A 14,998-nucleotide genomic window follows, 5' to 3' on the forward strand; every position below is an offset into this window, starting at 1 on the left:
ATAATTCATTAGCCTACTTTGGGGCAGCTCCTGCCAGATGCTCCATCTTCCCCCCACCGTCTCTTTCTCTGGGATGACTTCTGCCTCCTCTAAACAGCAATCAGCAAAACCTGGGCAGACAGGAGGGCAGCGAGAACTGCTTCGTGGGCCTCACTTTGAACAGACCACACAAACTTTGTGCACAACTACTGTGCCAAGGAAAGGACTGCTCCCCCGGGCTCATAAGTCACCCCAACCTATGGGATGGCTAAGGAAAAAATGGATTACTGTGCCCCTGTGTTGAGAGAAAAGCACAGCAAGAACGTTACATACAGCTCTGATCTTGTCACCTATTTAATTTAAGCCAACAAACACTGAAAGTTTCGCATAAACTCCCACAGTGGTATCAATTTTACATCACCTTTACAAATGCACCAAGTTGCATGACATACTGCTAATATATGGCTCCAGAAATGTTTCTTCAGGCCCTTCTGGATCATCCCTGGTGGGCAGATTACAGATGAGAGTTCCCGATACCATCAGAGTTTGCAACTTGTGAGCCCAGAATCAAAGACTGCTGGTTACATGCGAAGTAAAAAGCAGAACGGTGAAATGAGTGCTTGCCTTGCTCACCCTGGAAGGCAATATCAACAAGGCTTCACGGCAGCAGTACCAGCATTGCAGCCGACTAGTGTGACATTCTGTACGTAAAATGTGTTTTCTGAAATGGCAAAGCCAGCAGCAGGAGCAGCTCTCCCCTGCACTGAACACAGTGCGTTGATAGCTGCGGTGCTTTAAAACTAATGCTACACATACAATAGGCACTGAAGCTGCCTTGAAGTTATCCTGTCCTGTGAAGCCTGTAAATGAAGAGGAGCGTGACCGCTGCCTCCACACCGCCAGGCTGGGAAGAAAGGACAGAACAGGAGGCACCTTCACCACTTTTAATCCCTATGGAGGCCGTCCTGTACAACAGCAAGTCTCACATTTCTGACCAGAGAACAGCTATGCTAACCCATTATTTGTGCTCTGCTAACAGCTCCAGGCAATTTTGTTTCTCCCCTGTAATTATCTTCCTGTTGCATTTTCCTCTCAAGGAAAATTCCTGAAGGCCGGATCTGATTTTTGAAGCCAGCCTTTAGGAGATGCAGTCCACAGGAGAAGGGTTAGGTAGGGTCACAGTGGCAGCTGCCTGTGCCTGCTGTTGCTAGCAGCAGTCCTCCTGACCCACTCTCTCAGTGCACAGGCAGTGTGGGAGCAGAAGGCACGGAAGGGAACTATCCTAAATGCTTTATTTTTGTAAAGTCTGTTTTTCCTAGAAAGGAAAGTCGAATTGCCTACTAAAGACAGCTTTAGCTGCTAGAATCCACTCATTGCTTCTGCAACCATGGAGACTTACTATTCATTTCAAAGCTCAGCAGAAACGTGAAAATGGCATTATGCACTTGCCAAAAGGCAGCAAGAAGATCTGCAGGGTAAAGAGCGATCAGGAAAAAAAATCCTAGTTTACAAAATGAAATCTGCACCTTGAGTAGTTTTTCCCAGCTATTCTTCATTTCTACTCAAGCATTCTTTAGCCAGCTTGCTTTTCACAGATATACCCAGATGAGACTGCCTGTGTGTTCAGTCATCAGAGGAGGTTGAGCTATAAGGCCTGTGATGTCAAAGAGGAAGCATATTCTTCTGGCCATGTTTTCTTACCCACTAGAAGTTTTGTTTTCCTAAGGCAAAGGGATGTATCTGCATACCAGCTATATTTCTCTTATATACACCACTGGTATTGGTGAAAGCAGGCTGACTTGATCATGAGTTTTCAGTTAAGAGCTCATAGCCATCCCAACTGCTCTCCATGCAAAGTTTTCTGCTCGTCAGGAGCCCAACAAAACAACGCAGGAAAACACAGCTCCTCAACACCGACAACAGCTCAACACAAATCTCGAGAGCGCCTCTTTGGACAAGCTCTGTCCTGCAGCGCCCATTCAGGCCAAGTAATAACAGTGCAGCCACCACAATCCCCACATGAGGTTTTGTCCTGGCCTTACTTCTCAGACAGGAAAGGACGGTGGTGGTGGTGTCAGTCCTCTGGTTCATTCAGCTCTGGGCTTCTAAGATGAGAGTGAATCAGTGAGGCCAATTAGGAGGCTATGTGTAACAAGAAGGCTTGCAGTTTATATCTGAGCAGCTAAGTTGCAGCATCCAGCCTGAGAAACTTGGCTGGACTGGAGGTAAAAGGCTCCATTATCCATCCCTTGTGGTCAGCAGTTCTTTCAGATGAAGTGAATGTCTCTTCTCAATGCAGCTTTCCAGTAAGAGAATCTGGAGAAAGCTCTTCCTGTTGTTTAGACAGATTGTCTTTTTATTTAATTTTATTCAATAAGTCATCTGATAATAACATAATATCAATGAAAACGAATGAGACTAGAAGATGGCCTCCTGCTTTGAAAATAAACATCTTGGCTGCACCAAGCCTTTTTACTAGCAGCAGGAGCTGATTATACAGCCACTGTTCAACTCCATTGGCTTTATCTCAATTAATGAATACAGGGTGAGTTAGGCACATATATATCATGCTCTTCTGCAAAATGATTTAAGCCTCTCCTCCACAAAACCTGTATTAAGGCTTTCTGCCCAATCCCAGCACGCCCCCCCCCCCCTTTTTTTTTAAACGCAGCACATTTTCTCTACAAAACAAGGACATCTACTTGCCAGCTAAAAACATTACAACAATAATGATGCATTTAATCAGATTATTCTCAGCTCCATTAATTCTATTTAGATTGGCAAACAGCAATTAATACATAAACAGAAATATTAACATACTAGTTGCCCAGTATCCAATGCTGTTATTTTTTTCTGGGAAAAATACTATAAACAACAGCAAAAAAGCATTGCAAATAAGCAAACCTGGGCCACTCGGTGCTAGTCTGAATGCCAGAGCATAGGGCTGGGAATATTACAACCCGTCATATCTAAAAACAACAACTAAAAGCAGTGATTAAAGGGAAAAGTTGACCCAGCACTATAAAGCTTCTGGTTGTTTTACATTTAAGATTGCTTGTTGGTTCTTAAACGTCCTTAAAAGCAGATGACAGCCCCCAGCCCAGTATCTTATACCCCAGCACTGGTCAAAAGCAGACACCTAGAAAAGAATAAAAAAAAAAAAAAAAAAAAAAAGACTGCTTTCAGTCCAATTTCAGCTCAAGTGATTTCCAAGGTAAATGTGATTTCTACATTCTTCTTCCACGGACTGTGAGCCCCTCCTTCAACTCGCACCGTCTCTCAGCGATCTGTTTTCTGAACTGAAAAATTCACAGCAGGATGCGCTCTGGTGAAACTAGCTGGAACAATCTTAAAGCGCTCCTGCCTCATCTGTCTATCCTGCAGCAAAGCAGAGTGTGTGAAGAGCCCGCGCACTAGATCCGGGAGCCTTCAAGCAGCTTCCCCCAGGAGGACAGCCCTGGGTCTGGCTCCCAGCCGCCTGCCCTGCCTCCTCAAGCCTGCCCCGTCACAGACACGGCTCAACTCATCACAAAGCAACTGCCACAGTTCACAGCCAAGCGTATTAAGGGATACCAACAATTTTTTCAGACTTATAAAGATGGTTTTTAAGAACTGCTATTGGGACTAAAGCCTCGTTGAATAGTTCCACACCACAGTGCTGATATCGTGGTCTTCCTTCCTGCTCAGGTGCACAGGACGCTCCCGACGTGGGGAGCCAAGGCTTATTTCCATCGCTTCCTGACCATAAACTACAGCAGAGCAGTGGAAATTCACATGGGAAGGCAGAATGTTTGATCACCTCCCCACCAGCTGCCTAGTGCGATGGCAGGCTCAGAAGCAAGGCTGATTTCCTTCTGTAGAGAAGGAAAGGTGCTTGTGAACGCAGAACGGCTGCTGAACAGCAGGGAGCTGACACACCAGCAGCCCACGGAGGAGGCCGGCCTTCCAGCTCAGGCCTGTGACAACACCTGCTCTTCCTCCTCTTCAGCGTCTCACTCAGCCCCATTCACTGTTATTTATGGAGCCTCAGCAACTGTTGGAGCTGGCGGAGCTGCCAGAACAGAGCCTTATTTCACGCCGGGGAGCTGACTGTCCCTGCCGGGGGAAGCAGGAGGAGGGAGGGGAGTGCCAGGCCCAGCCACCGGCAGCCTCCGCGTGCATGTATGATACTGAGGAGCAAAAACCTGCAGGAGCCGACAAGAACAAGTGAAACGGAAAAGTTGCACGGAAGGGTGTTCCTTCAGCTGCTCAGGGTCAACCAAATTGTTCCCAAATGTTCTGATTTGGGTTACCAAGTTAATACAGTACACGGCTGGCATTAGTGTCACATATTTCCCCTTGGCCTCCCTAGCCTGTTCAGCTCCTCGAACAACACGGAGGCTAGCTGGCACCTGAAGCCACATCGCCGTCACCCTCACAACCAAGGGAGGATTTTCATCTTGTGCAGTGTTAAACACTCATTCTCTTCCCTTATTGCATTTCTTTGTTACTAAGACCCATCTGTTGCGAGCTGCCAGGCTCTCTCCTCTTCCCTCCAGGAAATCAATAAATAAGGCTCTCCAAGAATAAGCTGCACTGTGGTAATATCAACTGGCATGTACTCTTTTATACTACATTCTGCCTCCAGACATAAATATTTCTTATTGCTTCCAATCCCTGCATCCTCAGCCATCGCTACATACCTAATTCCCTATCAGTTACGCAGCGAGAGGCAGCGATTGGCTAAGCGCACAGCAATAACACTAGATCTTCGGTACACATGGCAAAAATTCTCAGATACCAGCAAATAAGAACCAGCAAAGACACATGTGGCTCCTTTTACAAATCAGTATCATGGCTTATTTGTGATTTATCATCACAGAAATGTACAGAGGGATTATCAGGGGGAAAGAGGGTGGGAGAAAAGAGAAGCTCACTTTATTAGCTAAGCAGCAGACTCAGCCCTGAAAAATACCTTTCCTTTTTAGCACTTATCTCTGCTGGCAAGCATCCAGCCATATTTTTGCTAAGCCACAGTTCTGAATATCTGTTTTGCCCCTGAGGTCCAAATTGGAGGCACCCCTCATCTCAACCAACCACTTCAGTCTAAATTAGGAGTGACAAACACAAAATCCATCAGCGCTTCAGCTGAATGCCACAGTGATGTAGGCATATTGCTTGAAATGGAACAGGGTAAACAAAGCAATCAAAATACTGCATTTATAATGGAAAGGGAAATTCATACTTCTCTTTCCTGCTGTTTCCGTTCATTTACCCTTTAAATTAGCTTTCAAAAGACTCCTATTTATAACCACCATTAAGAGACAAATTGATATATATTTGTTAATAACAAATACAAAAAATAAATATTCTAGATGCTGGGATACAGACCCAAGAGCAAGTTTTAAAAATGACAACTCAAACTGCACACTCATACTGCTACAGTTCTGCCACTTAAAGGAGGAGAAACAAGACCAAGGTTGTTACATTTAAAGAAAACAATCCAGGGACTTCTGTTGTTCCACCATATCAGTTATTTCCATCTTAGGGCCAAGATGAAATAAGGATTCTATATGCTTTTTTGACAAAAATAAATAAATAAAATGTACGTATGGACTTCTGACTGGGGTATAAATGCTTTTTTTTGGGGAAGAACACTGGTTTTTCAGAGTTCCACACACATCTGCTTTTCCCACCGTACGCAGGTTGCTGGGTTCCAAACATAGCCACAAATTCTCAGACACTGTCACGCTCCTACGTGACAGCTGGAGCCACAGTCCCCTGTGCCAAAGCCAGACCCGGCACTTACCAGCACTAAGCACTGCATTATCTTCAACCACTTTGGAGACGTAAGCATCAGGGTTAATACAGAAATCACTGGAACCCTAGATAGAGACAAGACAAAAGGGAAAAGGAATTTCAAAGAACACTAATATCAAAGAGCAGTTGAGCCAGGTTAACATCAGGGAACCCTCCACTATAGGGATTTTTCAGACACTGAAGTCTCTCATTGCCATCCCCTCTAGCACAGCTTTACACAGCCGCAGCAGTGCTGGAGTACAAGCCAGTGCACCCCACCATGGAGTAGCTCTGTACCTCTCATAGATGCAAATTACTGGGACAGCTACTCAGAACAAGAGACACAGTAAAACAGGCACACCATAATATGCATCAATAGCTACTTAATCTTGTGTTTGATAACTCTGCAGCAAAGGGTGAATGGGACTTGGACAAGAGCCACTTACCACTGCGACAGCCAACTCCAGACCCAAGGATCCCCAGCTGACAATCAGGGCAAACACCCCAAGCAAACACACCCTGTAGGAGACAGACAGATGGCAGATGTAGGAGCTCTGATTTCAAGCATCCAGATCTTTTACAGGATGTATTATGTGCAGTCCAAAGCAATTACCAAAACCAAGAAATTAACAAATACTGCATCTTCACACAAATCATCTCATTTTATATGCTGCAGACAGCAGCAGCCAGGAAAGTTTACGTCCAGTTGTTGGTTCCCATGTTTCCTGGCCTGGGGCTGCAGGGAAGGAAAAAGATGCCCAAAGAGAAGCCTTTAGTCTGCTTCTAATGGGGAAGCCAAAGGCATAAAGGCACAGGGGTGGTCCAGGGGAAGGCAGACTGGCAGACAAATGGCTACAATCCTATCACTTGAAATAGTCTCACTCTGGACATTACTTTCGAAACCCAGAAGATATTCAGAGAAAAATACCCTACCCCCCTATATATGTATGTATATATACAAACAACAAAATCGGGCAAAATCCTTCTGTTTCTAGAATAAATGAGGCTGTCTGGTGTAAGCAATGCATTGGCTACAGACAGTTGGACAGAATACTTTGCCTGTTAGGACACCTGACTTTGGTCTCCAGCTCTAAGCATCTGAACACCACCTGAGCACCTCACATAGCCCAAGGAGAGAGCCAGGCATCTGTAGGCAAACAGCTCAGAGCAATAGTTAGATACCTTACACAGATGCCATGTGAGCACATCTCTGCACAGACTTAAGTTTCGTTCTGGCAGCCGGACCTCATTAGTGGCAGAAATAGTAGGAAATGTCTGCTATCAGGCCAAGACAGACACACAAAGCAGTGAGATGATGGAGCGGTCGTCTCATTGATACCCAGCTAGCACACACCAGTGGGAAAAGCTTTTGCACTTCCCCAACCAGCACATTAGCTCTTCACCTTTGCTGTCAGTATGAGTGCTAGAGACATTTAGGCAAAAGTGCTCCTCAACTCCCTCAGGTATGGGAATGCAGACTAATAAGCTGTATCATTTTATGCATCCCTATCTTCAGAGTAAAGGGGTACTGGCTCGCTTTCTCAGGCATGCTTTTTACTTCAGGCTTTGTAATACAAGCAGGTTCCTCCCACCTTCCCTCCACAAAAAAAAATAAATCATAATCAAGATATTCTTTACTCAAACCTAGTGCGAGCACCTCCATGAGGAAGGGGCATCTCTTTTCTGTTACATTTGTCTCACTGAAGACTAGAGCTTTACAAAAATATATTTGTAGGTCTGATTTTTATTTTTATTTTAAAAAAGCTCTATTCCTCAGTTTAACAACGTATTTCTGAGGGACCACAGATCTATTCACAGAATGGGGATTCGCCTTGTGGAGCCTCACCAGACTGAGCCCTGTGCAGCACTCTGGAATAAAGTGGCTAAATATCTTATTATGCTTTTTACAAAGGGACACAAAAATTATCAGTCATGGATCAGCAGGATTCTGTGCTTTTACGACATAAGGACAACACCGCTTGGTGCCTTCAGCTGAGCGTGGTGATCTGTTCAGTGTGACACAGTTGTTGTTTTACTTTAAATGAAGATGACTGGGTCAGTAACTGATTGCTTGGCTGAAAGATCGAAAACTGGCATTTCACCATCTTGCTTGGCTGTGACACACTTGCTTCTCTATGCCATGTGCTCCCTTTGGGGAATGCCTTAATATGAACTTCTGGCTAACATGGAATGAGATTCTAATTTAAACTCTGGGTTTACCATCTGTGCATACACTTGGACTTTTGTCTGTATAACCTGCCAGGTATGAAGTCATCTGGCAAATAACAAATCTGAATACGCATTCCAAGTATTAATGGTATCACCGTGTACCAGGATAAACTCTTGGCTATGTCAGTTGTCAAACTGTCATTATGTTTACGAAACCAGTATCTTTGCCAAATATGCCAAATTAAACCAAGCTTCAACATAGAGAAATATATTTTTTTCTTGTAATGGGGCCTCAGCATGGCAGCATTTGCAGAGCTTTGTAGAACCAAAGATGCATTAATATTGCAGTACCATGGCAACAAGACTCCTCCTCATAGCTGTACAAATCATTGTGTGTTCTCAGTTTAAAGTGTCTTCAGGTGTGACAGCCAAAGGTAAACAAGAGCAGATCGTGACACAAAAGGCATGCTACCAGGCTGTGTAAACACATGCAAAGCTTATCATCCATTAACAAATGCCTTCACCACTGTAGAGAATTACAGGGAAATTTTTAAAACCTGTAAATTCAAGGGAGGATGTCCACATTACTATCTACCAGCTGACTCCCAGGCAAAGAGAGGCAACCAGTGCTACCCAGCAAAAGGCAGACTATCCAGAGGAGTTACTTGTTTCTGATGCGAAAGCAAGGGACAAGAGTACCACTGAGTTTTATAGCTTCTTCCTGTGAACCTCTCTCGTATGTAGCCCTAATCCAATCTACAGAGCAATGCTCTACAAAGACACTGTACGTTAAGAGACAGATATAAACCATTCAGCCTCAAAAGCCCTTGAAATCAACAGACAATAGTCTAGAAGTTTAAGCTATCAGGCACTTGCACTCAGCTGGCCTTCCTTCTGCACTGTACCTGGGTCAGGACTTACCCCAAAAGAATGGCCCTGGAGTTTCTAATGAGTCCAAAGAGCACCAGCAAACATATTAGAACATGGAACAGGAGCAGGCCCAGGTAACCCAGCCACCTGCAGCAAATAAAAACACAGTTGGCAAAGCAAAACTGGTGTATACAAACAATAGATTAAGCAGTTAAAGTGACTAATGGAGAAAAAAAATTATCCTCTCTTTTCCTGGAGTAAGGGTCACTGCTAATGATTTATCTGCAGAAAGCACTGGCTATTTGCTGGGTCTGGAGTCCAGGCATGCAAAAACATTCAAACAACATGCTCAGCATACACAGTTGTTGAGAAATGAGACTGCTAATCTTGTGCTACTGTACAAGTTATATGCAACTAGACACCATCAGGCAAAGAAGCATTGCACTTTCTTGAACTAGACGTTTGTCAGAATGTGCTTCAGTTAATCCATATGTGTGGACAGAGGTGTTCTTTCGTGGAATACACTTGGTGTGATCTTTTATTCAATAACTTGAATAAAAAGGAAAGTTAGTGCATGGTGTTACCACAAGGAACAAGTTCAGTTTCCTACTCTATTTAGTTAATGCACCATACAACCACTCCCCCAGTGTTAGAACACAAGCTTTTGTACGTGGAAAATAAGTTTCCCTTCAGCTGTTAATTAACCAACTGAAAATTAAGAAAAAAGCTGTTACCATGCATTTTCATTTAAACTGAATGCATTTTTGCTCTAAGAAATGAAATCAGTGGACTGGGCCAAGAGCACCTGTAGTAACATACACGGCATTTGGCTCAGCCACCCAGAACACGCACTTAATTATTGCAAAATAGGCCAAAACAAATGCTACAACCATTGTACTACAGCATACCACTCACCTGTACCAGTCATAGAGGTCAATTTGAATTGCCAGCTCCTCCAGAGACAGCTCTTCGTTCTTCCAAAAGGGGATCTCGGTTGTTTGCCTGACCAGATCATCCAAGAGACCTTGCAGCTTCTGGATAATGTGCAGGTAGTCCGTCTGCTTTGCGAACATCTCCTCCAGGACGAGTAAGTTTGGCTCCACTGTTTGATTCAGGGCCACTGCGGTATCTAACACCTATAGTGTGGCAAAGAAAAAAAAAGTTTAGGAAGTCACAGAAGTAAAAGAGGATTCATTCTTACTAGTGAGTTATGGACAGCTTCCAGATTACTACTTTTCTGTCTTAAGAGGCTCAGACTGCTTACCCTTCAAAAGCAACCTACAAGCATCTATAAAGTTGATTGTTTGCAAGTTGTCCTGTGATGGTATCTCAGCTGAGCCTTTACCATGCACTTTATGTGTTAAACGGGCTCTGCTGATAAGCAGGAAATCTTAAATCACAATAGCCATCCCTTTTTTAACCACCTCCTGTACCCTTGCTTTAACATGGTTTAAAAGCCATTTTCCATATCAAAATAGAGAACAGAACAGCACAAACCCAGAACACAGCCACTAGTGCTGGGAAGGCAAATTTTTTTCCCTTAAGATTTGTTCACCTTAGTTCTAAAACAGGTTAAAAATGTCTACAATTAAGTCTAGTGGAGGGACATTTGTGGAAGGTTATGATGCCCTGATATTAGTACCTGTAGCCATCAGGGTTGCAGAAAGGTACCATGAAATTTGAGGTAGTACAGCAACAACCAATTGTGCTAAAATGATACATTCTACTAACAGACTCATCTGCTTTGGCCTGCCTCCATGTCCGTGGAATAGAGCTGATCAGAAGCCGTGTTTAAATCAAGCACAATCGCAAAGAGAAGACTTCATTTAACAAGCTGTGTTTGCTCTGATATTTTTAGAAGAGCTGAAGAAAGCATCACTCCATTAACGGAAATTTTAGCACATCTCTAAGCTTGGAGACTAACAACAACAAAAAAAAGGCAGAGATACAGGCACAGACACATTCAGGAGAAGAGGTGCTGAGGAAGTCTGCTCATTCCCTCATTCCCCATTTGTGAGGGTGCCTCCCCTAGTGCTTACCCGGTCCTGGACACCTGCCACAGTGCGGTTTGCATGGCGTAGCGAGTAGGTCAGCCGGTGAATACCGTCACTAGTCTCTCCATTCCCATAGAAGCCAACAGCAATGCCAGCACTGCAGAGGAAAAAAAAAAAAAAAAAAGCAAAAAAGGGTACAGTTAAAGCTAAAGGGTAGCGATATAATGTACTGCTTACCTCTACAAGGCCCTTCGTGGTCACATCAGCAGCTTCCACAGAAAGGGAAGCTGCATGTCTCCACAAAGAGCAGCTGGGGTAATCATGCTCCCCAGCAACCACCAGAAAAGTTAATCTGTAAACGTTCTCCTGCATTTCCCACGCAGCCAACAATTGTCTGTATAGCATCCATATAATGAACCATCCCTTCTTAATGTGTGCGTTTCATTTATGAATGAAAATCTGTTAGAGAACCATTAGAGAGTTCAGACCCAGCCACGGGCAAGCAGAAATCCAGACAGCCAACCTTGCTCCTGCAAGAGGAAATGGGTGCTACCATTGCTCTGCCAGGAGCCCCATGCCTTCTCTGGACATGAAATACAGATCATTTCATTACATTTTTAAGAAAAGGATGCAGAGAGCTTGCATTGACTACTTGTCTATGGTGGTGTCTTCTGGATCTATTTCCATGTCTTCTCTATCTACACTCTGAAATATGCATGAACATCATCTATCTTGATTTATCTTCCATTAGAAGCATTTGAGTTGTACTGATTTAGACTATTTGGAAGCAAAGCTTAATAACTTGCTAGGACAAAAAGCTTATTTATTTTTAAGCAAGTGATTTTCAAGCTTGCAGACACAATTCAACTCCAGCTGCTTGGCAAATTACCACCTATCAGTTGATTTGCCATAACTGTCCACACATATCAGTCTGCCCCGATTATGAAGTAAACCATATTAGCTTAAGCCTCACTTACAGGAGGAAGATCCTGTAAATGGGTTACAACCAGGAGATTATCTGAAGCAAGTCAGCAATACCCCTTCTATTAAGGCATTACCGCAGGAACTCACCATTCCTCTTCCCAAGCCCATTTTTACTAATAACAGAGGAAGAAAGAACCTGTGAAGGGTTTATACAACTGAACTCAGAGGAAACAAACATTACTAAGATACACATTTCCCATTTTCATGTCACGTTTACCTTCAGAGCATCCAGAATCTTTTCTGGGATGGTTCTCAAGACACCAAGGTTGTGGTACTGGGAAGGAAGGTGGTGGTGGTGTGGGAAGAGGATGGGGAAAGGAGTTTTGCTTTCTTTTTAATTTTAAGTTAAGAATTTTCTGGATGAAACAGTTTCCTCACAGTAACTTTGTGCTTGGGCTATAGTACACACTCACAGAGGTGGTTTGAAGGAGGTATGAAAGACGAAGGAAGCAAGGCAACCAACAGCTTCCAGAACATGGAAATGCAGGGTCTTAGTTTAACAGGAAGGGTCACAAAAGGACATTCAGCGTTCTTCACCGCCATCACCCAGCTGGGGAATGAACCTAAGCAGGCCAGGGTGGGCTTTGTCTGGATAACAGACACGTGCCTAGATTTGCTCTGGCATATACGCCAGTCTGCAGTCCAAATGACTGTTTAAGCTGTCACTCCTGTCCTGCAGGAACACAGCATCCCTCCTTCGCTTCCCATGTCTCACGCACCCCAAAACCAGTGAGCAGAACAATATAGTTCACCTGGCTGCACTTCTGCTTTTTCTTCACATGTGCAAGGAATAGAAGTAAAGATCACACACTGGAAGCAGAGCCAGTATGAAAATCTGTCAGCCCCATGCTTTTTCCAACAATAAAATCTCCTGAAATTATACAGGGCTTGGCCCTTAAGCCTTAGCTGAAGAGTCTCCCTGTGATGGCAGCAACTACATCATACACAAGGAGAGGTGGCACGTATGTAATTCCTAATATTTAGTGTTAATACAAGAATTTGGTCTCTTTCTTCATGAACACCATTCCTCAAATGTTTTCACAATGGCAACAATGCTGATAATGGAAGAGAGAAAAGCCCTCTGCATTCCTCCCTGGTTGCAGCTATAATCAGAGCTTGATAATGCATGCCTAGGGTGCAGGTGGTGGTGGTGAGGATTAACAAAACAGAAACAAACACAAAAACCAGCACTTCCCATCCCTGAGCACTAGCGAGATTACAGATCCTGAGCTATTCCCAGGATAAGACCACTCAGCATCCCATCACTGCAATTACAAACCTCTGGCTTGAATTTCCCCTTGTCTTATCAGAGCAAACAAATTCAGACAAACCATTTCATTATCCAGAGCAGCAGCAAACTTTAGCAGTTGTTTATACTGTCAACACCAAATAAATTCCAGGACATTCCAGGCTTTGAATATGCAGATTTGAACCCTCTAATTGGCGAGTGATGTTTATTCATCCCATTACAGCTACTAGAATGCTATTCTTTCAGCAAAGGCTTGGTGAGTGCCCAAAACCTGCTGCTTGGTTCTCAGTATTCCCACCACAGTAGCACTTTTTTTTTTTTTGGTGGAAAAGGCTCAGAAACAGCACTCTGCGTGAAGTGGCAGCAGTCGTTTTTTCCTTAAAGACACAATGCTGCTAGTACCTTAGCCACTTTACATCAGAGAGCCATTTATCAAGTGCTGCCAACTACAGGCAACTGACTCAAACCTCTCTACCGCATCAGAGGCAGAACCACCCCAGCAGCCATCCATCCTCACAGGCGTCCTGCCCAACACCGTGTCACCACCTCCAGCCGCCCATAACCACCTAGGTAGGTACTGTCACTACTCACACACAATCACAGAATCACCTAGGTTGGAAGAGGCCTCCAAGATCACCCAGTCCAACCTCTGACCTAACACGAACAAGTCCTCCACTAAACCATATCACTAAGCTCTACATCTAAACGTCTTTTAAAGACCTCCAGGGATGGTGACTCAACCACTTCCCTGGGCCGCCCATGCCAATACCTAACAACCCTTTCAGTAAACAAGCTTTTCCTAATATCCAACTTAAACCTCCCCTGGCACAACTTTAGCCCATTCCACCCAAAAAAAGAAGCACTCACAAAACCCCTGAGAATCGGCAACAGAGCTGTTTATTGCCAGGACATCTTGCAGGTAAGCCTGCGAGATGTCCATGGTGTTTGGTGGCTCCAAGCTAACGCCTGGGATGGAGCCTGAGCGACAACAAGTAGGGAGCTGGCCGGGCCCTCCTGTGACGCTGTTGGTGTGCTCGGATGGCAGGTAGCAAAGACATGCCGCAGTAGTCTCTGGTCTGTTCTGGCCGAGGTGGATCCACTTCCATTGGTTCCTCCATATCTGGTGGATCCAGCTCCATGGGCTCCACGGTGTTTGGCAGAAGGACAAGCCAGTCCTTGCCCGGGACTGCCCAAACGGGATGCCTTCTGTCCGGAATGTTTTCAGGCCAGGGTGCCGAACGAGGGGGTCGTCCAGTTCCACCCCCAGGTCCCATGCCACTGCCAGGTTGATTTTCATGCATGCGTTCAACGCTGCTGTCTGGTTTACATTCGTGGCTGGGTCCCGCACTGTGTTCTGGACTATGGGCACGTTTCTGCTCCCCACGGCTGTCTGCCTGATGTTCCTGCCTTTGCCCCACATCACCGTTGCGCCTATGGGAAGGCCCAGGCCTCCTGTCGCTGTATCTTTGAGGGGGTGGCCTGTTCCCCGTGTCATTGCGGTGCCAGTGGTACCGCCTATACGTGTCTGTGGGCTGGGCGCCAGAGGTCCCTTGGGCACTGGTGTCTCTCGTGCCACCGGCGCTATCCCTCCACCCACAACACATCTCCTTCTGGTCGGGTGCATTCCTTCTCGGTGCTTTGCCAGACTGCATCGCTGTCCTCGCACACCAAGGAGGCCTGCCACTCGCCTTGCGAGCATTGAGAACATTTAATCTAAATCTCCCCTCCGTTTGTTCAAAGCCATTATTCCTTGTTCCATGGCTACACTCCCTGGTAGAGTCCCTCTCCAGCTGGGAGGAGACAGACCCAGGACAGCTGACCCCCACTGGCCAAAGGGGTGTTCCATCCCATCTGGCGTCATGCTGGGCAATTAATGTGGGGTGGCTGGCTGGGGGACGGGAGGGGTCCTGGCTGCTCGGGGATGGGCTGGGCATCTGCCTCTTCCTGGAGCAACACGAATTAGGATAAAAGCCAT

General features: G+C 45.1%; 1 protein-coding gene across 3 annotated transcripts in view; it reads right to left on the minus strand.

Annotated features, from left to right (window-relative positions):
- The window catches only part of TTYH3 (tweety family member 3), a 79,161-nt gene that overhangs the window by 21,126 nt on the left and 43,037 nt on the right, over positions 1–14,998 (minus strand). For all 3 annotated transcript variants that reach the window (XM_080556422.1, XM_080556421.1, XM_080556423.1), the window contains exons 3-7: positions 10,836–10,947; positions 9,712–9,932; positions 8,848–8,943; positions 6,204–6,276; positions 5,768–5,843 (exon numbers count right to left, since the gene is read on the minus strand). In XM_080556422.1, the coding sequence (XP_080412548.1) occupies positions 5,768–5,843; positions 6,204–6,276; positions 8,848–8,943; positions 9,712–9,932; positions 10,836–10,947 (578 nt within the window). The remainder of the gene's footprint in view (positions 1–5,767; positions 5,844–6,203; positions 6,277–8,847; positions 8,944–9,711; positions 9,933–10,835; positions 10,948–14,998) is intronic.

This window comes from Anser brachyrhynchus (genome assembly GCF_964034855.1).
Source record: "Anser brachyrhynchus genome assembly, chromosome: 15".
Taxonomy (NCBI): Eukaryota; Metazoa; Chordata; class Aves; order Anseriformes; family Anatidae; genus Anser; species Anser brachyrhynchus.